Source organism: Pelmatolapia mariae, linkage group LG23 (assembly GCF_036321145.2).
Source record: "Pelmatolapia mariae isolate MD_Pm_ZW linkage group LG23, Pm_UMD_F_2, whole genome shotgun sequence".
NCBI lineage: Eukaryota > Metazoa > Chordata > Actinopteri > Cichliformes > Cichlidae > Pelmatolapia > Pelmatolapia mariae.
Genome location: NC_086246.1, coordinates 29790009 through 29814325, shown reverse-complemented (window position 1 = coordinate 29814325; position 24317 = coordinate 29790009). Strand labels below are relative to the sequence as shown.

Here is a 24317-nt window from a genome sequence, read left to right as displayed (position 1 = left end):
GCTTCCAATTGATATCTCGTCAACACATAGATGTCTTTCATTAATTTTGGATGATTTGGATTTTAAAGTATTTTGAAACAGTAAACACACTTATGTTAAAAGTCTACCTTTAAGTAACCAGGTCTTGTGTGACTGCTGCATATATTTGCTGTCTGCTTGGAACAATCATTCTCACCTTCTTCTTTACAGTAATATATGTAAATTCCAAAGCAGCTCAGGAAGTCTGAACTCATAGAAGAAAGCACAGTCATGTTTCCTGCAGTACTCATATCCTCTATAAATGAACTATAATGAGCTTAAAGGACAGAACAACACATTTGGTTGGAATTTTAGGTCTTTGCATTTCTAAAACCTTTACATGTGGTTTCTTGCTGGAGTATCCTGAGGCTGTAAAATGAAAAGGAGAACTCCAGGTTGTAACTTGCAACCAATCTATGAGGTCCACAATGACACTGAAAACATAGAGCACATCTGAAATTAGATATAAAAATACAATATATAAATGTACAAATGACTGGTGACTTTAGGCCTCACCCCAAGTTTTACAGTGAGTGATACGGTTGCCTGCTGAGCCGCTGAACGAGCCGTCAGTGTGGGTTAAACTCTTCCCCACAGGCTTGTGAATGAGCTCGCTGTGTTATGGTGTCGGAGGCCAAAGTTGTGCTGCTGAGAGCTAAGGCAGGCTGCCAGCAGCGTGAAGCCGGCCAGCCGCGCTCACTAAAGCTGTCATAACTCAGTTTCCAGCCGTCCCGAAACACTGTGCAGGCACAGGAGCCAAAGCAAACGGAAAGCACGTTTGGCTCCGTCTCGCCAAAATGTCATTGTTAAGATATTCACTGAAACTGTGAGCAGGGAGCAGCAAGATCACTCTACCTGCCAAACGCGGTGAAATATTTCCATTCTTAGAAACGAGGGGAGGAAAGCTGGTGATGTTTGAGAAAAACTACTCAAAAGAAGCAACACAGCAGGTATCTGTCTAACAGGAATGCTGTCTAAGATGCTTTCTTCATATTCATCTTCTGTGGTTGCACTCAGTCCGACAAATATTTAGTTTTCTGCAAATCTGTTACCAGGCTTTTGGTATCAGAAGGTTTTGATTGGTTTGTTTTGGGGCTTTGTTAAAGCTGAGTAAAGATTCAAGGTGGAGATATTCAACACATGCAGCAGATCTACTAATTTCTGTTTTAAGATCTTTAAATCATTTTTGTGTGTGTGGGGGTGAACAATTCCTCTCGTGTCTCCCTATCTTTGACACCATCTGTGGTAGTTTCATGTTGAATAAGTAACCTCAAAGTTTGTTGTTTTTGAACGTAATCTTTCACACCATCAGATCAGTTTTGTCTTCAGTTTGACTTGTTTATATTATAATGATTTAAAAACTTTCTGTTACAAATAAAACAGTCTCACGCTCCAGGTGAAAGAACAGAAACTTGGCAAAGTCATAACATGAGATTTTATTTTATAGAGATTACATCTTTATTTTCATGAGAAAAGGTCTTTTTTTTAGGCATCGAATTTACTCATCTGTTACACGTTTTCTTGGTCGATGGTCTGGTGTCTTTTTATTAGCTCCAGAATGAGAGATGTGCAAAGTGCAATCATGTAAAGTTAACCCAGAGAGCCGACACATCTGGGCCTAATCCGGGCTTCTTTTGGCACTTGGCGCGCTGGCGAGTGTCGTTTCTCAAAAACAGAACATCCTTGACCTCTGGCTGCGTTGTGGCAGCCATGCTAACCCCATGTTTATGCCGTCATTCAAGGCCAAAGAAAACTGCAGATGTGGGCCACATCTGGGCCAAACATTCACTTCTATCTGGGAAGCATCTTTGAGTGGTTTTCCTCCTATTTATTGCTCACATAAGGAAAATATTTTTGGCTATCATTTAGTCACTTTTGCTTAAATGTTTATTTAAAATTAACAGATGTCATAGTTGACAGACTCCTTGTGAGTTTTTTTAAGTGCTTATGTCAAAGTTTGACCCCAGAATAATCAAAAGTGTAAGCAGCTTATTGAATTTTATCTAAAGTTTATGACTTTCCTTTAATTGAGAGCCCCCGTCTTCCCAAAATGTTTTCAACACACTTCACCCCCCCTCCCCAAAGCAGCTTCTAATATAAATCACAATGGAGAAGTGGGGGAGGCGGCAGTGGCAGCGGCGAGCGAGTCGAGCCGGGGTTTTCCATTGGTCCATTTATCAGTGGAAGTGGCACATTAATAAACACATCTCCCCAGAGGTGAGAGGAAGTAACAGAGATGAATATGGCTGCCAGTCCTGAACGGCGTCGTACGAGCCGCTGCCGCCATCACCGATAACAGTAGGGAAAAAAAAGAAAACCTCACCCCCACCACCACCACCATCAGCATCAACCTGGGCTTTATCTGAGCTTCATCTGGTTAAATGTCCAAATTAGCATCCAGCAACACCGGCCGCCCCTCAAACAGTAACAAACCTCCAGAGCTAAGATGTCCCTCGAGAATCGAGGAAATATTTTTCCTCTTCTGTGGATTTGTTAGATCATCATTCAAATTCCATATGTCCCAGCATAAAGATGCCTCCTCCTCCTCCTCAAGTCTTTAAACAGATAACATATGCTGCAGGACATACTTGGAAAGACCCTCCGAGCCCCATCGTTAATAAGCACGGCAGTGAAAGCAAACAAAGCAGAATTAATTGCTTGCTGAGCTCCTTGCTGTCGCAGGAAAAGCTCAACGTCAGAGCCTCTAGTTTCTGAGCCTTGGTGACAGGAAGTGAACCAGATGTGCTCCAGGAGTCCCCCCAACTGTTTCTTTGTAAGGAACAAGGACAGATTTTAAAATTTATCTTAACAGCCCTTTTCCAGTCAGCATTTAGTGTCAGGTGTCCAATACAATCCTTTAATGTGCTTTAATTAGCTCAGTTTTTGAGAACATTAGAGCCACCGTCAGTGGTGGAAAACTAATAGATAAACTCTATCTTTAAATGTAAATTTTTTTAAACGTTCCCATCTTTGAGGAAGATACCAGCTTCTTTCACTGTTATTATTTGGTAATTTGATGTGCAAAAATAAAGGGCAGCTTTTAAGGCTTCCATTTATTTTTGAGTAGCAAACAGATATGGCTGTGTGCACTATGTAGACTAGCCTAAAAACAGCATGTTGCAGATTAAGACCAGATTAACCTGCCACATTGTAGTCATTACCAGGGTTTCAGAAAACGTATTTGAATCTTCCCAGAGGCTTAGCTCTATACATGGTAATACCCACCATGATGTCACCCATGAGCTTGTTAACTCATGAAGTATTGTTTCAGCATTGGGCTTTTTTTTTGTTTGTTTTTTAAAATCCAATTCACAGGGAAACGAGAGGGTAAAGCCCTACATTATCAGCTAATAGTGCATATCTGAGTTTACCACCATTTCATTGACAGAGCTCAGAGATTCCAAGATTGCAGAGAGGGAGACACTGATACAAGATTTTTTAGGGAAAAAAAGAATTGAAAAGTTTATGAGCGGTAACAGATGTCATTCAGGATAATAGTGCTAATTATAAATATTGCTAATACCGTAATTTGTCAAATAAGTGTGCTAATCTATGTGATGCACCGTTACAGTTTATGGGTGCTGCTTGCTAACCAAGCTATACCAACCAGCATTAGCTCATAACTTCTTTCCATCCTTTCATTCAAATGTGGTCTGACCCAGAAACCCAACATGGAGATTGTTCAGTCTGCTCACTTTAAGGGTTCACCATGCCAGAAATACATGGGTGACATCATAGTGGCTACTTACATCTTTTATATACAGTTTGTGGGGATTGACTCACTCTGACTTCATAGGAAAAAAATATCTATAGTCTCAGACTGAATCTTTTAAAATCTGTTTATTTACTTATGTCACATTAAACATTATTATTTAACCATAACACCTAAATACAGTCAGTGTGCTTCTCATTGTCTTCTGGACTAGCTGGTTAGGAAAAAAATTACAATTAAGCATGCAATGAGTTCTGTATGTCCGCCCAGTGTTACAACTTAAAGAAAAAGGAAGTTTGGAGCCTGTTTTACCTGCTTGAAGAAGAGTTTTGTTGTCTGAATTTACATGTCAGAGCTGAGATCGATCAGATGGTTCTGCATACATTTCCTTGCAGTTGAAATCAATTCTTTGTAAATTGCCCTCATTTAGCATCGTGAAGTCCAACCCGGACTGGGTGATGTTTATCTGGAGTAATTACGAGGAATTATTGCGGGAAGATTGATTGGTCGTGTCTGAATCTTAATGAGGTCGCCACATGTGGGCAGATGTGAGAGCTGCATTGGATTTCATGCAGACACATGTTTGGACTAAAGACTAAAGTTGTGAAATGTAATGATCAGAGAGCTGCAGAGGAGGCTAATTCCCTGCTTCACTCTAAGGCCTGTGAGAATTGAAATGAGGGTTTTTCTCCAAAAGAAAACTTGGGAAAAAAACATGTATTTGTCTGTAATTTAAGCCCTTCTCATGTAAATTTTTTAAAACAATAAACAGCCAGTACATGTTGACCTCTGTCAAACTCCCAAATCCAACCAAGAAACACACTGATAAAAAATTTCCCTAATTTTTCTGATTTACGCAGAAGTCAGTTTTATTGATTACTGTTTAAACAGCACCAAATACATGTCAGCGCTGTGATGCTGGGGATATGTTTCCCTCATTTTTCACCTTTATGGCAGCCCATTAAGGACCCATTTCATTGCAGTGCATTTGTATAAAATACAACCCCTTACAGATGGTAAAATGACCTGCCTGTGAGTATTAGGGTGTCTCAGTAGGATGAGGCACTTTGGGTACCCAAAGATTACACACATCAGCCGAGCAACCCCATTCACCTTTCAACCACCAAATAAACAGTTTCATATAGATGCATGTAAATTATGGTTTAACTACAGTTCTAAATGTGCCATCAAGGGAGTAAGTACTGTTGTTAGCATATTAGCTTCCTTGTAAGAAAAAAAATATTTACTGATGCTTCTTATCTACATGGACATAATAAATGTGGGGTCCATTCGCTCAAATTGATTGAGTGCCATTGTGATGACAGCTGTTTTTAGATTAAAGGCATTGACAGGAACTGGAGTGGCTCTTGGTAGATTTGTTTTGCAAACTGATCACCTGATGCAGCCAACAGGTGATTAGTTTTGCACAGATGGTGAAAAACACTTCCTCCTGTTGTAGTGACATAATTCTGTTAAACCCAAACTATCATAGAGTAGATAGAAAACAAAATCATAATGGAAATAGCCATTGTGATGCTAGCATTGGCTTCTGAACTTCAAGTTCTGAAGGGTCAGTGTCAGTGTTTTAGTCTCTGTGTTGGCTTTTTCAAGACAGAAATGAACATATCAGAATGACAGGGTAAGTTATCAGCTAACACAGACACCGATTCTTGCTAATTAAAAGCCAAATAAAATCAGAATTTTACTAAAACTGGAGGGATGGTCTGTTAGTACAATAACCACACAATAAGCCATATTATCTGTCAGATGATCGTACGAAAAGTGCACCAGAAGGAAGAAACTGATCGCAACCTATAACTCTATGCTGATGATCTTATTTTATTTATTACCAAAATTAAACAAATCCTTTTAAACTTGATCTAGAGGTCCATTCAGGAACTCCAATTAGCTGAGGTGAAGCCTGGCAGACAGTTAGCAGCTAAAGCCCCTGTCAGTCAAGGCGGCACGACCTCTAATAATGCCTTAATGCAATTTAAATAGGTGAATTATAAAAAAAAATATTCCCCCGTATAGTTGTCATGAGGGGAAATTAACTATATAGGCTAAAAAAAAATTTTGTATTAAGCTGTAAACACATTTATTTCTGCTGGAACTAAAGAAGTTAAGTTGGACATTTTAACTTTTGGAGCCCACCTCTAGTGGACATTAGCAGACCGGTTTATGTCCGGCAATATTTTCACGGACCGGCCTTTAAGGTGTTGCGGATAAATAAAACAAAATAAAGCCAGTATCGGTACCAAAAAAACAGAAGATTTAGTCATAGCACACGGGAAAAGACCCAGGGAAACCAAGTTAATGATAAAAATGATTAAAAAAAATAACGATAAAAACCGATAAAACCCCTGAAAACCATACATTTCATACCCGAGCCTCAACTCTCGCGGCCCAGTACCAAACGACTCACGGACCGGTACCGGTCCCCTGGGGTTGGGGACTGCTGACTTAGACTGTACAGTAAAGACAGTTTTCATATAATGTTATGCAAATCAGCATCAGCATGCATAACTGTTAAAGCCAGGTGTCATCAGTGTTATACTCTATTCCCTATGTAAAGACAAACTGAAACCTAACCTGCAACTATTTGAATTCTCCCTCCACTCAAAGTGTTCTTTACTTATTTTAGGAAAGTAGGGAAAACATGGTGATTCTTCTCAGTGTTGTGCAATCAAACAACAACTAACCCCCTCGACCCTTCTCCATTTAAAATTTGTGTCACTGGGACAGATCCAGTCGGATGTAGGTCACTTATTCCAGAAGATTGCTTCTACAGTGCAATTCCTGCATCCTTGAGGCTTGAGTTTATTGTCTAATATCTACAGTAATATCTGCCAGGCTCTGTTTGTGTCAGTGAAGAGATAGTTTACTATATTCGCTGTGAGCACTTATTGATAGGGCTGTTGTGAGTCCGCGGGGTTTTGGGTGTCACAGCGATGCTGCAGCAGCATCCATCACAGCAAGCATGCACTTCCACCCTCACCACTTTAATGCCTCCACCCCAAAATAGCACAAGCAGCAGACACAGGCTGATTCTAAGTAGACTGCATTCAGGTGGAGAGTGACTCGTTAGATTTAAGAGTCTTTCCTTTAGACTCCTCTCACTGCTAACCTACATGTTACCAGTGTGATGGATAATATCACCTGTTCACCCACCTGTGTGTCATCCACAGTGTCGCGGTTCTCAAGCCCCAGACTGACGCCGCGGCTCAGCAGGAAAAGGGCGCTGTCTATCTCGCCGCTGTCCGACGCCAGCATCGACCTCCAGACGATGATCCGCACCTCGCCCAATTCCCTGGTGGCATACATCAACAATTCACGTTCCAGCTCGGCCGCCAGCAGCTCCTACGGACACCTGTCGGTCGGCGGGCTCAGGTATCCGCACCCACACTGATGTCAGATAACGTAACACCTGGATCTGTCACTCAAAGGTTTAGATCCACTGAACTTAAACCTTCTCATGAGACAAGTTTTGATTCTTTATCTCAATCACTGAACCCTTGCAGTGTTTGATCGCCTTCTCAGACTGAACAGGTTTATTCCAGCTCAGGTGTCTGATTTTCTCTCTCTCTCTCTCCTGATTGGTTGATATGTTGCAGAAGGGAAAAGCCACAAAGTTTTTTCTTCTTTCTTTCTGATTTTTGTTTTTAATTTGATTTCCTCAAATTATTAAAGAATGGAGGTTAACTGCACAGTAAACCAAAGTTTAATTTATTCATTGTAAATATAAGTATCAAGTTTTATGTTTAGCGCTGAGATTCTCTTTTATACAAAAATCTGTTTTTCCTCTTGCAGCCCGTCCTTCCCCTTCCCTCACCCCATCAATCCCATGGCCTACCAGCAGCTCCTCTCCCAGCAGCGAGGCCTCAGCGCCTTCGGCCACACTCCGCCCCTCATCCAGCCGCCGCCCACCTTCGCCACCCGCCAGGGGGCCCTCGGCCTCTCCTCGCTGCCCGCCTCCACCCAAAACAGCAACCTGGTATCTAAGGTACAAAATATATAAAGGGGCAAGGGTTTGATTCCACTTCGCATCATTTTCTCCATTTCATTGCCCCTCGCCGTCCTGCTTTCCTGTGTGCTCTGTCATGTTCTCTCCAGTACAGGAGAAAAAAACTAATTTACAGAAATGAAAGAGGAGTTTGTGCTAAAGGAAGCTGTTCTGTACCTTTAAAACCATCAAATATGGTATCACACAGGGATAAATGTAAGGACCGGTGCGCTTTATTTTAGAAGTACTGCAAGTGATTTTATTAATTCATTTAGTTTCTACACAAAGTCATATTTGCTGATAATTTTAGGTTCAGGTTAATATCAGGATGCAGGTTATTATTTTTCCATAGACACATATACATAGACAGAATTTAGCAGCAGTTTCTGTTAGAAACAAGTTCAAATAATCTTAAAGTGAATGAAGAGCTTTTGGTTTTCCACCTCTTTTAAAGACAAAATGCTTTTTAAAGAGTTTTTTAAATATTTTTTTTGCTAAACAAGCCCTACTTGTTCTTTTTTGTTTAACTTGTCACATAGGACCTGGTTCTGGATTCATTTTTCAGAAGTAATAATCCAATTTTATCTATTTTTTGTTGATTTTCTTTTTACTATGTAATGCTCAGGGGCTACGCATTGTTTTCTTTTTAGTTGTTGCTAGTAAGGATTATTATTTTTTCATTTTTGTACTCGCTGCATTTTCCTTCTATAAAAGTCATTTTTTAAGCACATTTTCACTGGTTCAGTAACATCAGCTCTGTTGACACATTCTTATAAGGCTGTTGTTAATTTTCTATTTTAACTAAGCAGAAGTAAAATGTTTATTCTTACAATATGACAGCTTTTTAGGTGGAAGTCATATACACACCGACATCTGAATACTGTCATTACTGGATATTGTAGTTTTCTTATACATTTTTATTTCTTTTGTTGTTTTAAAAAACAAGACTGTAAACATCTGCCTCGTATATTTGAATCAGTATTTAAAGTTCTTCAAACAAAAGACAGTTTTGACTGGTTTGATTTTAAATAAACAGAGAAAATAATATAAGTTTAAGACAGCTGTAAGCTGACAGAGTTTTGTGTACTCGAAGCTTTCTGGATGATTGAAGCCTCTGATTTCTGTGCGGTTGCAGGAAATTCCCTCTTTTTGTTCCCCAGGTATTTTTCTCCATGCCAGCTGCTGAAACAACTGTTTAGCCAAACCCTGAATTTTGCAGCTCCGGTTTCCAGCTGTTTGTTCTCACTGTAGATTTTGTTTGTCATCATCCCGCCCTCCGCTCGCTCACCGGGTCACGGCGCTCGCAGTGTTTTGATTTGCGGTGTCAGCCTCCGCACATGCTCGCTGTGCGCAGTGTCCCCCTCGGAGGTAAACTCTCGGGGGGAAACCCATCATTTCTCTACTCCAACACTTGGTTTCTCTGTCTAATCTGGTCGTCTAATCTCAGAGTCTGGCTCAGATTACAGATGTTTGTGTGAGAGGTTAGGAAGGGCATCGTGTAGATCCTGCAGAAGGGAACAGGGGCAGGTGATTTGCCTTGTGTTATATTTTGAATTGTATTTGCCTTTTTTAGAGACTTTTTCAGCTGAGAATATGAATTATTCTGTGATAAATATAGAAATGTTTGCATAGTTTAATTTTTGTTCTAGTGGGGTTTTGTCTTGGTTGCTGGTTGTTGTTGTTGTTGTTGTTGTTGTTGTTGTTGTTATTATTATTATTATTATTATTATTATTATTATTACCACTATTTCATTTAAATAATCTTAAATCTACTCCACAGGGTGACACCATATTAATGCAAAAATTGTTAAATTTCAAGTTAAATGCATTTAAAGTAAGTTAGTGTTATTTATATAACTCAGTATCACATGTAAAGCAGCATAAAAACAATAAATAAATACAGTAAGAAAAAGTATTAAGTTAGAAAGTAAGAAGATTACTTACATATTAAAACAAGCAAAAAATAAATAAGTAAATAACAATAAATATATACACAAACAGAAGGAGAACAGCAGATAAATCACTCAAAATAGTAATATTGTCCTCCATGGGCTTCCGTACATTTGAACTTTAGGTTACAGTAACCCTCCTGTAAAAATATGATTATCGTGCAGGAGTAACAGGATTTTTATTTTACTTCAATTCATTTAAATCTGTTCTAGATGTTCTTGCATAACATCTAAAGGTGTCTGATCCTGAATCTTTCCCCTCCTCAGAACCACGGAGGTGACTCGGCCGTCAGCAGCACAGTTGACCCCATGAACACCAAAAGGTCAAAGGTCAAGCCTGAAGCAGAAGGACTGAGGCCATCGTCTCCCTGTTCACCGGTACGAAAGATTAAGAGAAAAATGTGTTTTACTGCTTTAAGTTTGCTTCAGGGTTATATGGAGTAAAATGACCTTTGAGTTAACTGAGACTTGAACTGTAAATCGAGAACAATTTGCTCAACAGCACAAAAAATGTGAGAATATTTCGGAAAGTCTGAACGTAGTTTCAGGAGTGAGGACTCTTTGGAAAGAGGCATTGTGTGGAAAGACGGGACTTAGTTTTGAAAGAAACTTTGGCCCCATTCATTAAAAATGCTTTTAAAAAAGTCACGACCTTTTTAGTGAGTAATTAGATGTTTGTAAAATCAGGACCTTTTTTGGATCATGAGGTGACGTTTTTGGACCGTTGTGAGAAGCGTGGGAGTTTGGACAGGAAAGTGGGAACATTTGTTTGCCTTCACTCTCTGTGTCCTGATCCGTGGCCCCTGATGCGCCACAGCCTCCTGTGACCTTCTTGTAAATCGCATCTCGGATACAGAAAAACTCCACATGATAAGAGCTTTGCATCCATTCGTTTGGCTCCCCCTCCCTCTCCCTCCGCGGCCACTGTAAACTGTGCCAGAGCACTTCATTTTCATGAAATATTGGCCGGGCTTTATTGTCATGTGAAGAGCCTTTTCCTCTTCCTTTTGACAAATTTGCGGCTTCTCTCCGATAGCGAGGCAGGTTTGGGCGTGATGCATGGGGACGGCGGTGCGCGCAGTCGTCTTGGGGCCACCAGAATTGATGAAGATAGCGTGCGTGGGGCAGAGACAAACATGCTGCAGTCAGCACCTTGTGTGTCAGTGTGTGTGTGCGTCTTTGTGTTGGTGGAAGTGTACGGGAGCCACGTGGGACAAACTACGTGTCAGTTTGTGTCTCAGACATGTGTGAGCGTCCCTGTACATTTGTCTTGGTGAGGACACTGAGCAGGAGAACATTTTAAACAGTGACACTTCCAGGAAGTGGGGACATCTGAGGAAAGTTTCAATTTACAAAGTTGTGAACTGGAAAGTCTGGGAATTTTTTGGAACGCGAAGATATACATACATACATACATATATATATATATATATATATATATATATATATATATATATATATATATATATATATATATATATATATATTTCTATTTTTTTTTTTTTTTTTTTTTTTTTTTAGGAAAGTGAAAATGTTTTTGGTTGGAATGGTTGATCACAACTCTTTGATTTTTTTGATTTTTTTTTAGAAAGTTGTGAAAGGAAAAGTGGGAACAATTTTGGAAATTCTGGAAGTTTTTTAGACAATGAAAACTGGGGAAAGTGGGGTCGATATTTAGAAAACTGGGGAAGCTTTTATCAAACTGAAAGAACTGTTTGAGAAACACAGTTTCTCAGCAGGTTTACCAGAAGATTTGCCGCTGTTGAAGACGAGCCCGGACGCCTGATCACACACTCAGAAACACAAAGCTGATGATGTGAGATTTCAGTGTTTGGTTCATTTACGTTCACGCTGCTGAATTACAAGCTAACGTGGAGTTGTAAACAGAAGTCACGCGTGTGTGTTTGTGGTTGAGGTTGTCAAAACAAATCTGATGCCAACCTCTTTAACTTCAGTGAAGCATGATGGAGCGGTGCGAGCTTTAATCTGTAATTTACCATCTCTGGTGTTCGTGGCAGGTAAAACATATGAACAAACAGCTGAATGTGACCCCTAACAGCTGGGCAGTAAACGCTTCCACATGTGCTTGGTGCAAACAAGCCCTCAGATGAAGGCGAGAAAACGTACTTATTTCAGTTCAACGTAAATAACTCTCTGTGTTTTTCATTTATATTGAGAAAAATAAAGGACAGCTTGACATGTGTTTAACAGTGTTCGGTCTGGATTCTCTACAGAACCATCACAGTGGGTTGTTGGACCTGAAGGATGACGTGGATCGGGACGATTGTAAGCAGGAGCCCGAGGCTGTTTACGAAACCAACTGCCACTGGGAAGGCTGCACCAAAGAGTACGACACGCAGGACCAGCTGGTCCACGTAAGTGTGCGACTGCAAAAAAACAGTGAAACTGAAAAATATTCTGACATCTCAACACCTTTGCTAACCTAAAACAAATGAAGCTGACAGAAAGATTTGTCCTGAAACCATGAAAATCAGGCCAATGAAAACCCTATCTGCCTGTTAAATAAATACCATATGATCAACGTAGCTTCTGAAAACTCAGATAAAGATATTAAATCTAGATTATTTGAGTTTGGTTTGGCTCAGTTGTGGTTAAAAATCAATCAGTTTGAATTCCAACAATGAGAATGTCAAATCTGAATGTTATTAGTCATTTTTTCTTGCATCATTCACACATCATGCACCAAGCACTCATTTAAAACAAAAGTAAAATATGAAGGTCCCAGAAAGTTGATTCTGTTCATCTGGACATAGCGTTTTCAGTGGGGGAAGATAGATGTGATAGATAACTGCGACTCAAACTGTATTCTATATGAAACTCTGTTGTTGCTTAACAGGTTAAAATGACTCCTGTTTAGACTGGTGACCTCGGTTGGGTTCCTCTTGTGGCAGCCAAACTACGGTCTCCTTAAACCTGACCAACCAGCAACTGCAAACAAAAATTAGAACCATAAAAATTATGATCGTCACATATTATGTACAAACCTCAGTTTCCCTGTGAACGTCCAACACATTCTGATCCCACAGCATGAACTACTGCCATTCTGGCAGATACTGCTGCTGACAAAGAGAGAAGTACTGCCCATGATTCAATAGCTTGTTGAACCACCTTCAGCAGCAATAACTTGAGATAATGGTTTGCTGTATGACTTTATCGGTCTTTCACATCATCGTGGAGTTTTGGGCCAATCTTCTTTGCAACATTACTTCAGTACATTGACTTTTGCCACTGAAACACCTTTATCATTTTCTTTTTCAGTCATTCTGTTGTATATTTGATGCTGTTCTCGGGATCATTGTATGCTTTACCTGTCAAACAAAAGGCTCACATTTGACTCTAGAATACTTTGGTATACAGAAGAGTTCATAGTTGACTTGATGACTGCAGGGTGTGCAGACTTCTGTGTTTAGTTTTGTGCATTACGACCAAACGTCTCCATTATGGTCTGACCTATCCAAAGGACATTGTTGCTGAACTCTTTTGTTTTGTTCAATGCAACATTATAAACCTAAGCTGTGCTACCACAAAGAAGCATGAGCAGCACCAACCCTTCCAAACATGCCACACTTGTTCAGTCTTTTTCTAAGTGTGCTGTCATGAGCTTTAACATTCAACATGCTAACTGAGGCCTGTAGAGTCTGAGATGTACCTCTTCGGTTTCTCTGAGTATTGCACGTCTGATCATGCTGGGATTCCCACTCCTGGATTGATTGTAGTATTGTGTTAATACACACCTGAATGCTGCACATCAGAAAACTGACAAAACCTCTGCTTTTGTAGAGGTGCTCTAGCTTGATGATGATCAGTTAATCGAGCTAATTTACTTTCTCGCATAATTTCAGTGGAAGCAGTGAGCTTGTTCTTAGTTTTTCACAGGACAGCAGAGAGTCTCCAGTTTTGCAGATGATAAATCATTTGAAATTTGGCCTGCTAAGTTACCAGATGGTTTGGATGGCTAGCTGACCTTTTCCACTCAAGAGCTGGAATGCTAGTGTTAGCTTTATGGCTGTAAAAACAATCTGCATTAGTTGTGTTCTCCTACCTAGAGAAATAAGTTGACTAAATATAACAGCAACATTACTTCTATAAAAATAAGAGATGAATGTAGGTGCTGTAACGTCTCCTATTTGGTCTTGACATTATGAAGCTTCAAGTTTAATGCCGACCTTGCTGGAAGACAACTTAGGATCAGATTTGATACTGAAAATGAGAAAATCTGCCCTGAAACAAGGGAAATAAAATCTTTTAATTCATAAAAATGTTGACTAAATGTTGACTTTCTCTTCCAAAGGTCAGGAATGAGCTCTTTGATCATCTACGTGAACATCTACCTGGACACTGAAAACAACCTCTGTGTTCATTCAGTTCTTGTACATGCTTGTTTTGAGTTTTTCCTCTGGCTGACGAGCTGACCTCCAAACCATCATCGCTTTCATTTTTTCCCATCGCAGCACGCAGAGTCTTGGCTGAAAAGGTCTTAGGCATTCCTCAGTTGCAGTGAAGCAGAGAGAGAAAAGAGGCAGCAGAGTGAGGAGGATTAGTGAGGGTCCTGCAGGGCTGGGAGGCTGCTGTCCATCATTCATTAAACCCCGATTCTTCTGTCCGTCTGAGGAAAGTCTCACATAAACCAGCTCTGTGACTGTTTACAGACTTTTAAAGCTGCTATGTGTGGCATTTTCAAACACCGGAGCTTCGGATTCAACATGATTCTGATGCTTTGATCGCAGCGCTGTAAACAAATGAGTCCGTGGTCGAGGTAATTGTCAGCTGTGCCCTTGTTTTTTACAAATCGAGACCACATTTCCTGTAAACTTCATTAGATCCTATCCTCTCCCTGGCAGAGCTCCGCTCATTTTTTTTCTTTAGATTCAAGGGTAAACATGTGAGGAATCATTTTCCCATTGATCAGTAATGTGATCAAAACCTGTGCTCACTGGCTGTATCTGCATACAAAGACACAGCACGGAGGTGGAAAGTGGATGGATACACTAGTCTTTACCACGAGATATCAGCAGGTGACTCATCCTAACACCACTAATATCAATCCTGTGGCTTCTCTGAGGAATTTGGTTAAATCAGTACTTTATGTAATTGAAGGAAGTTTTTTGGGGGACTTGTCTGAAATAAATCATGTAAGCATATTTCCCAACATTGCTGGCAGCTTATTTAAAGGAAGAATTCATCCCAAAATCCATTTTACATATTTTTCTTCTGATCTGTAGTGATGCTCGTCCATCTAGATAGTTTAGGCGTGAGTCGTCCAGTTTTTGGGACATCAGCAATCTTGGCTTTTTGAAACCAGACGCTTGACTTTAATTTGGGATCATAGTTTACATCATCAAATCACCAACCTTCTGATTAGCAGATGACCCAATGTATCACCTGAAGCACAGCCACCCCAAAGAAACCTACTTTAGTCATAAATACATCAACCCTCAGACCAGTAAACACAGTGATATACATTTTTTTCTCTCAAAAATCTGTTAAAGCAGGAATAAATTTGAGGTTTCAAAGACACATAAGAGAGAAAAAGGTGAATTTTGAAAACACTCACAATAAAAGGATGAAGCTTGTCGAAAATGCTAAGAAAAAATGTGATTTATTTTAAGAGGAAATGATTTTTACTGAGCTGTCTGATTTCGCTCTTTAACCCATGTTCATTTCCACTGTCGCAGACAGTCTACGTATTCCCAATTAAACTTTCCTCTGCTGCAGCCTTCCTTTGAGATTTCCGCTGATAAGACGGATTTCCACAGAAACATTAAACTGGGAACAACGTGAGAGCCTCTTAGTGGACAGCTCTCCCCAGAAAACCCTCTCATTTCTCTGTGTGTGTGTGTCCCACAGCACATCAATAACGACCACATCCACGGAGAGAAGAAGGAGTTCGTGTGCCGCTGGGAGGACTGTTCGCGGGAGCAGAAGCCCTTCAAAGCTCAGTACATGCTGGTGGTTCACATGCGCCGACACACGGGGGAGAAACCACACAAGTGTACGGTGGGTAACGGATGGCCTCTGCGCCCTCTTCAGGCTCCCACAGGGCCTCTCATGCTCTCTAAACACCACCAACTGCACATATGTACACATCTGGATTTTTTTCTTAACACAGATAAAACACACAGATTTTTTTTCCTCTTACTGAAGCATTCATCATTTTACTGTCAGATTAAAAGAATTAATACCCCACACAACATCTGTAAACCCCTGGTTTTGACCCAAACCCCAGTGGATGGATTTATAAGCTGTAACAGTATATTTAAGTTTTGTTCCAAAGAAATCGCTAAACTGCTGCTTTGCAACCAACTGGTCTCCAACTGGTTTTTCTGCCTGTGTGACTGAAGGTTTAATCATAATTATGATGCCAGTCTCACGATATGATTTAAAGTCTTTACTTGCATAAATAGAAGTGAATATCTACTTTTGAAGTGCCACACAAACTTTAGGATGTCCACTGTGTTACCCTGTTGGTTATTTAACTGTTTATCCAGACAGTTATCTGTGTTTTGTCTTTATTTTTTTGCTGCCATTTGTTTGTTAGAGTCACTTAATTATTTCCTGTTTTCCTGTGCAGTTTGAGGGATGCTCTAAGGCCTACTCCCGCCTGGAGAATCTAAAAACCCACCTGCGCTCGCACACCGGCGAGAAGCCATACGTCTGCGAGCACGAAGGATGCAACAAAGCCTTTTCAAACGCCTCGGACCGGGCCAAGCACCAGAACCGGACGCACTCGAACGAGGTACAAAAGACTTCTCCGCTCACTGAAACTTCACACAGACTCTCTTATGGAGCTGCATAACAAATTCTCTCAGAGCGCTGCGATTGAAGTGGTGGAGATGTGAGGCTGCAGGTAGTGACAGCAGTTCACCTCCACCTCAGGTGAGCTGAAGGCTTCGTGTTGGGCAGCAGGTTTGTTCCTTTGTGTCTGTACGAATTGGTGCCGGCAGCCTTTGTGTCCCCCTGTGCAAGTCTTGCAGACATTTGTGAGTAAATAATGAGGTGGAGGCATAATGAGCTCCACGCCCCACAATGCATTAGGGCGAATCATGCTTGCCGCCCCTGCAGGAGCCAGACCACCTGCAGGAGCAGAAAATGAATCCTGGCAGTGTTTCAGAGCGCTCAGTGGGACTGCAGAGTGGGAATTCAGCATCGCTGCAACAGCCCACAGTCACACTGAGCTGCTCACATGCAGCTCAGATACAACTCAATAAAAACAGGTCCGCAGCATTAGAGAGGGAGTTAAAACCTGCAGGTTGCCTCTGACTGCTGAGAAATCCCAAAGTCACTGATTGTTTCTGCTGATTTCCTCATTAAACGTTCAGTGCTAACAGCTGTTGACAGCAGATCCGCACAGCCTGCTGGAGTCACAGTTCACTACGTACCCTCACAGTAAATATGCAGGCTCTAATGACTGTATATACAAAGATGGATGTGGCCACCATAACATTTGGGAACTGCAGTTTTCGGTAGTTTTCAGTCTTTTATTTCGGCATTGAATAATTTTTTCTCTGCACCTACAGAAACCTTACGTATGTAAGATCCCCGGGTGCACCAAGCGCTACACCGATCCCAGCTCTCTCAGGAAGCACGTGAAGACAGTGCACGGCCCTGAGGCCCACGTCACCAAGAAACAGCGCAGCGACCTGCCACCCAGGCCACCGCCACCCAGGGAGAACAGCGAGAATGAGACGGGTCCAAGAGAGCGAATCCACAGGGAAGACAAAATATTGGATAACAGCTCCCCCAGAGGTGTGGAGGACTACCTGCAGGTCAAATCCATCAAGACAGAAAACTCTGTGGTAAGACCGCTCAAATCTGCACACACACACAGGGGCACAAAGTAAGACGACTTATGTACTGCATGCTGACTTTACTACACAGCGTTTGATTCTAACAACTCTAGTATAAACCTCTTTTGTTTAATGAAGTATTTCTCTTATTTCTCTTCTTTTAATCCAGCATGCCTCTTTGTTCTAACCTTTCTTCAGCTTCCTGCCTCATTGTTTTCATTTCTCTCTCCTTTCTGACTTTCCTTATGGACAGACCTTACTGAGGTGAGCTCATCTGTGGCTTATAACTATTGTACATCATTTAAAGTCATTTTTATTTACCATCTTTCAACTTCCTTCCTTTACATTACACTGATTCACTTCCAAAATTACATTATGACCAGAGAACAGCAGCTTCAAAGTCCCAAACACCTCCAGATTTATTCTCCCCACTCTTGTTGTAAAGCCATCTTGAGTTATGCCTCATTACCCTCTCCCATTCCTTTCCTCATTTTCATTCCAAGGTGCCAGATTTTCTTGTAATGTTTTAAAGTGGCCGTGAGCAATATTTGTTCAGGCTCTTTGAAGGTCTTTCAATTTTTTTTAAGCACTGGCTACTTTTTCATTAATTTTCATTCCATTCCTTGTACCTGTCCATTTCCAGAGGATTGTTAACTCTCAACAGAAGAAACAGTGTTGTGTCCTTGATCCAACACAGCTGATTTAAATGGCTAAATGACGTCAACATGTCTTGAAGTTCTCCAGAGGGCTGGTAATGAACTAATCATTTGATTCAGGTGTGCTGACACCCTGTGTCAACACACCTGAATCAAACAAGTTAGCAAATAACACATTTTGAATTGCATCTTTGGCCACTTTATTACGAGCTGCCTGTCACATAAACACATAATTTATGTGCCAAAGACGACGCAATTTGACAGACCAAAAATAGAATTTTTGCACCAAGATGATTCCCAAAGAGCTATTAGCTGAAAACTTGTCATAACTCATCATGGTGTGCAGTGTGTCCTTGAAAATATTAAGATGTATCTGGCCCTTCACTGAAGCCTCATCAGAAATGGTCTCAGTGGAAGTTTGGCTGATAAGAAGCCATTTTTAATGAAGGGAACCAAGGAGAAAAGACTGAGGCTGGATTATACAAGAACTGGACCGAAAATCAGCAGCAGCTCTGATAGAGTGATGAATCCAAATAAAAAAATCTGTGGTGAAAATCATTATCAGTATGTACAGATGTGGTCAGGAGAGAAGCACAACAGTGAGTGTCTACAGACATCTGTAAAACACAGTGGAGGCTCTGTCATGGTTTTGGGCTGCATATAACTCAGTGGTGTTGGAGATCTTGTCAAAATTGATGAGATATGAACAGAGAAAAGTACCATCAAACTGTGATCCACCATGCAATATTTTTTGAAAAGCATCTGATTGTTATAAGCACCTTTTTCAGCATGATAATGATCCCAAACACACTGCCAGTGCAGTAAAAGAAACCCACGGTGCAGCACTATCAATCATTAATGAAATGACAAGAAACCTGCCTTTCTTTCCAGCTCATTTGAATTGCCGTATGCTTTATTTCCATTTATGAGTCCAGTTGTTCCCCTTTTCCTAGCTAAGTCTAAAGAAATGATGTGAGGCTCAAGACTTTTGCACAGTACTGTATAATCCAAAAATGGTCACATTTAATAAACCGTTGATTTATGCAAGTGTGTAATACACTTGTGTGTAATCACGTTGAGTCAGGTTCAGAAGTTTAGTTTTTAGCAACTGCAGTATAATCTAAACAACTTGAAATACTGCTAGAAATACTTTAAGTCTCATGCTTTTCTTTTTAATGCTGGTATTCCAGCAAGACAAACTGAGCATTTTACTGATAAAACTGCAGTTTTTTTTCACTGTAATTTGCTTGATGAGACTTTGTAACTTGCCATATATTTGCCACCATTGCCATAGGCTATATATACAAAATGGATGAAGCCACTACCCAAAAAATAATCTCTGTAATTTCATTCATCAAAACAGCCAAATATGTCAGATAATTGCATCTAAAACATGCCAAAAGGCACACAAAACACAACATGGTGCAAAGGTCAATTTCATTGACTCCAAAGCACTAGGCTTAACCTCAGGCATGGGGGCTGCTCCTTGATTAACGTCTGAGAAGCACTGCCCTATTTCAGTAACAGCTGTTTAAAGTACCAAAAGTCAAGAAGGACTTTAATCATTTTCAGGGTAGAATATTAAAAACAACTCTACATTGCCTAAACTCTTATTGAAGTAGCTTTTCTTGTTTGTTTTTTTTTAATGGGGTTTGTTTAATTTGTGTAATTAAATTGGAATTAATTGCATCCAGTTAGTTTCTGAGATATTAGTCATCTGAAACAAGCAGGCAGTTGTTTATACATGACGTTGTTATCTCGTAATGGTACTACGGTGTACATTTTTCCATTACACAGGATTACATTCACATCAGAGACCTATCAAACACCCATCACAGACCATGATAAAAGTCACTCCTGGATGAATATTCAAACACTGGGAATTGGTTGTGCAAACTGAGCCAACCAGCAAGCTGTGATCAAGACAGCTTTTTTAGCAGCGAATATATTAGAGACTGCAAGGAAACAGGCCAGGCAGTGGATATACACCGTCTAATCATTGCTGTCCTTAGTCCGACTGGAGAGGTTTGTCATCATGTTAAACCCTATGTTAACTCGAATTTGACGTAAACAAAACTAACATTGAAAGATATAGTTGTGAAGGTAAGAGAACAACAAGCTTCACCTAAATGCTTGAGCAGCCTCCACCCTGACAGTTGATTTTTTGGAGAGGGAAATGTGATCACATGTTGTGATGATTGGCCCGGCGCTCTGGCTCAGGCTCAAGCAGCCTTTCATCCTGCCCATTTCTAATTCACAGACAGACTAAGACAGTCTGTAATCTGTGGTGCGCCCCCACCTCTTCACCCCCATCCCCAAAAAACACACTCATTATTTACAATTAAGCTGGGGGAGGATAAAAGACTCACTGATTCACTGTTTTTCATGCCATGTTAACCACTGTCCCACTTTTGTTCTACTACAGAAAAACTGTTTTTAGGACAAACTATTGTGTCTCTTTCTGTTTTGCTCATGTTCTTTTTTTAAAATCTCGTTTTCTGCATTCCTTCTCTTTCTCTTCTTTCTTCATAGATGTATCAGTCCAGCCCTGGCGGTCAGTCATCATGTAGCAGCGAACCATCACCACTTGGCAGTGCCACCAACAATGACAGTGGAGTAGAGATGGCGGCGCACAGCGGGGGGAGCCTCGGGGACCTCAGCACCCTGGACGACCTGCCGTTTGTGGAGTCCTTGGGCTTTGAAGATTCCACCAGTGGGGTCGCAGCGGTGGGTCTTCGCTTTAGAAAGCAATTCAGCACCAGCCAGCACCTGGAGCATCTCAAGAAGGAGAAACTGAAGACAGTGAGGGACTCCTGCCGGTGGACCAACAACCCAACACCACCTGTGGTCCTCGGGACGAAGCTCCCACCCATACTGGCAGGCGGTGAGTTGATAGAAAGTCTAGATTAAAGCTGCTTTGACAGCTATTCACTTCACTTCAACCTTTCACTAAAAATATAGAAACTTTTCCATAGTTAACACTTTTCTTAGGTGATTTGGTTTCCAATCCAAGAACTAATTAGTAAGCAGGTGGATACTTTACTTCAATGTTTCCCTCACATGAATAGACTTGGACAGGACTTTACTTGGACAATCCTCCTATAACCGTGCAGAAGAACTGAGTGTGAAGGTTGAAACTGTCAGTTTACTAGATCCATCTTTGTTCCTATCCTCATCCATGGCCATAAGCTGTAGGTAGAAACAATAGGATCATGGATACGTGCTGAGCTTCCTTAGCACTTTATCTGAGACCAGCTTTGGAGGTGATGAGCTCAGTCATTTAGGAGAAGATTAATAAAATGAACATGATTACATGGTGTCCTTCCCTGGTACCCAAAGTATCTGACTGGACACCTGAGAGAGATGTTTCAAGTATGTCCAACCAAGGCAGACCCAGGGATCCTTCACATTATTCAGGTGCTTTTCCAGTTCTGAGTGGTAGTCCTTCTACTCTGGAGGATGGAGGTTTATGCTGCTGTGCTGAACTCATTGAAGCTGCAGAGCACAACAAAGGACTTTCATCAAGACCATCGACTAGAATGAGAAACTGCCCAGTGAGCTATCTGAATATTGATGTTTTTTATTGCGGAAAAAGTATATGTGGTATTACTTGTGGCATTAATTGACGTAGAAAGAGCAGGTGCGCCTTCTTTCATATGAACACATACACCCACTGCCCCCTCAGATAGAATCTAATTCAATGAAACACACTACATTTGGTCCACTAGCAAGTTCCTAGTATTTTATGTTTGTTCGATTGAGTTTAAAAATACCTGAAAAAAAGCTCCACAAGCTTGACAAAGTAGCTCAGATCTAGAGTTTCTCATTCTCATCTGTTTGTTCACAGGTTCCCTCCTGGAGAGCCAAAATATGGGTGGGGGTCCGGCGTCCTTCCCTGGTTCTAGCTTTGGTGAACTGAGCTCTAGTAAAATGACTGTGCTAGAAAACCTTTCCGAGAGACGTGACAGCACTTCCAGCACCTTGAGCTCAGTCTACACCCTCAGTCGCCGCTCCTCAGGCATCTCCCCTTGTTTCTCCAGTCGGCGCTCCAGCCAGGCCTCACAATTTGGTGCCAACCGCCCCAGCAACATCAGCTCTGCAGACTCCTACGACCCCATCTCTGCCGACATCTCACGGCGCTCAAGTCAGGCCAGCCAGTGTGGTGGGAGTGGCGGAGGAGCAGGAGTGTTTGGAGCAGTGGGTCTTCCCAGCCCTCTGAGCCTGACCCCAGCCCAGCACTACCGTCTCAAGGCAAAATATGCAGCTGCCACTGGGGGCGCACCACCTACACCTCTTCCATATATGGACCAAATGTGTCTGAAATCCCATGCAGCCCTGTATGAGGACTCCCAGAAACCCTCCACCAACAAAGGCCTACCTTTCAGACAGTACAGCAGCTATGCCACAAGAAGTTTGATGCCCCACGAAGTCCCATCTAACATCCCCCGTCGAGCCAGTGACCCTGTGAGACAGGTTGCCCCAGAAACTTTAAACCAGTCGCAGCTGCACCGCTACAACAGCATGGGCACGCTGAGTGGAAGGTTGACAATCCAGCCTTGTCCACCTCCTGCAGCAGATCACCGACGTTTATCTCAGCAAGACTGTCATCGATCAGATGGAGGTCTTCACCGCTACCCTTATAGTCTGCGACCACCAAGCATTTCAGAGAATGCTACCATGGAGACAACAACAAGTCACATCCCTGATAATGGAGACAAGACAAATGAAGATTTCCAAGGAGCCTCGGCTACCCAGCAGCAGCACTTCAGTCAGAGAAGGATGGCTGTTGTGAATCTACTCTCACAGATTTTACCCGCTTCGAGGAATAGTCCAGGTCAACAGCAACAGATGTGTCCATCTTTGCCATCCAATGTTCCAGCACGTTCAGGACTCATGGATGCCTCCCAGCAGTACTCCAGACTACAGGTCCGAGGGAACCTGGCTGTGCTCCAGCAAAACCACAATTTTGGATCTCTTAGCAACCATTTCAGCTCCAACCAGCAGTTGAATCAGAACCTCACAATGCAGCAGAGGTACATTCAGCTGAACTCCGAGCCAGGAGCAAACTGCCTCCAGCAACAAGGATTCCAGCAGCCATCGAATCTCAATGAAGCCCTGTTAAATGAAGGCATCCAGCCCTATGACAGGAATGGTAACACCACCTATAAGCCTTGCATTAACACCATTAGTGGGAGCAACTGCAAACAGGAGTCATGTGACATGGAGACCTTTGACTTGCACTTTGCTGATGCTGGATTTCAGCCTGTGCAGATAAAAATTGAACACACTGACACATCAATATGTAACATGAACTCCCAAAATCCCTCACAAGTTGGAAATCAGAACAATTTTCAGCCAAGGCCACCAACCGAACCAAGATCTCTGAACAAGAACCCTTCAGTTCCAAAAGTGACGCAGCAAATGATGCAAGCTGCTAATGCTAACTCCGAATTATCCACTGCTGGAGTTTTAGGACTTCACCGCAGCGATAATGCTAATGACAATGTCTTGTACTACACAGGGCAGATTCAAGTATATGAGCCTAATGGTAATGTAAACAGTAACATGGTGGTGCCTCCCACTTCAAGTGCCAATCAGACGGCAAGAACCAGTGACTGTACCACAGCACTGGAGCAGGCACAAATAGACTTTGATAGCATGCTGGATGATGGGGATCACTCTAGCCTCATGTCGGGAACGCTAAGTCCAGGTCTGCTCCAGAGTTTGTCCCAGAGCTCCTCTCGCCTCACGACGCCCAGGAACTCGGTCACGTTGCCGTCGGTGCCTGCGGGGACAGGGAACATGGCCATCGGGGACATGAGCTCACTGCTGACTGCTCTAGCAGAGGAGAGCAAGTTCCTCAACTTGATGTCTTAGCCTCAAACTGTGTGCAGACATTTTGAACCCCTGATGCAGAATAACCCTTCAACCCTGCAGTTGGAATTGATGTGATTGTGAGCTGAAAGCTTCTGCAGCCTGCCTGTTGTTTCCTTGTACAGTCTTGTTTATGAATTATTTAAAATGGCAGTTTTTTTAATCTTTTCAAAAAGCCATATCATTCTTTGTTTTTTTTGCCTTAGGTAGCAAAAATGATGAACAAGGGAGTTTATTCAGTTGTTGTACAGGTCTGCAGTAAGATCAGTTTACTAAGTGCCTGCCTCAGATACAACA

At 41.7% G+C, this 24317-nt stretch overlaps 1 protein-coding gene across 1 annotated transcript in view; it reads left to right on the top strand.

Annotated features, from left to right (window-relative positions):
* The window catches only part of LOC134620313 (zinc finger protein GLI2-like), a 29271-nt gene extending 5248 nt beyond the window's left edge, over nt 1–24023 (top strand). The window contains exons 3-11 of the mRNA XM_063466416.1: nt 6919–7120; nt 7541–7733; nt 9950–10060; nt 11917–12057; nt 15551–15700; nt 16275–16439; nt 17221–17499; nt 20679–21030; nt 21994–24023. Of these exons, the coding sequence (XP_063322486.1) occupies nt 6919–7120; nt 7541–7733; nt 9950–10060; nt 11917–12057; nt 15551–15700; nt 16275–16439; nt 17221–17499; nt 20679–21030; nt 21994–24023 (3623 nt within the window). The remainder of the gene's footprint in view (nt 1–6918; nt 7121–7540; nt 7734–9949; nt 10061–11916; nt 12058–15550; nt 15701–16274; nt 16440–17220; nt 17500–20678; nt 21031–21993) is intronic.
* The last annotated feature ends 294 nt before the right edge of the window (nt 24024–24317 follow it).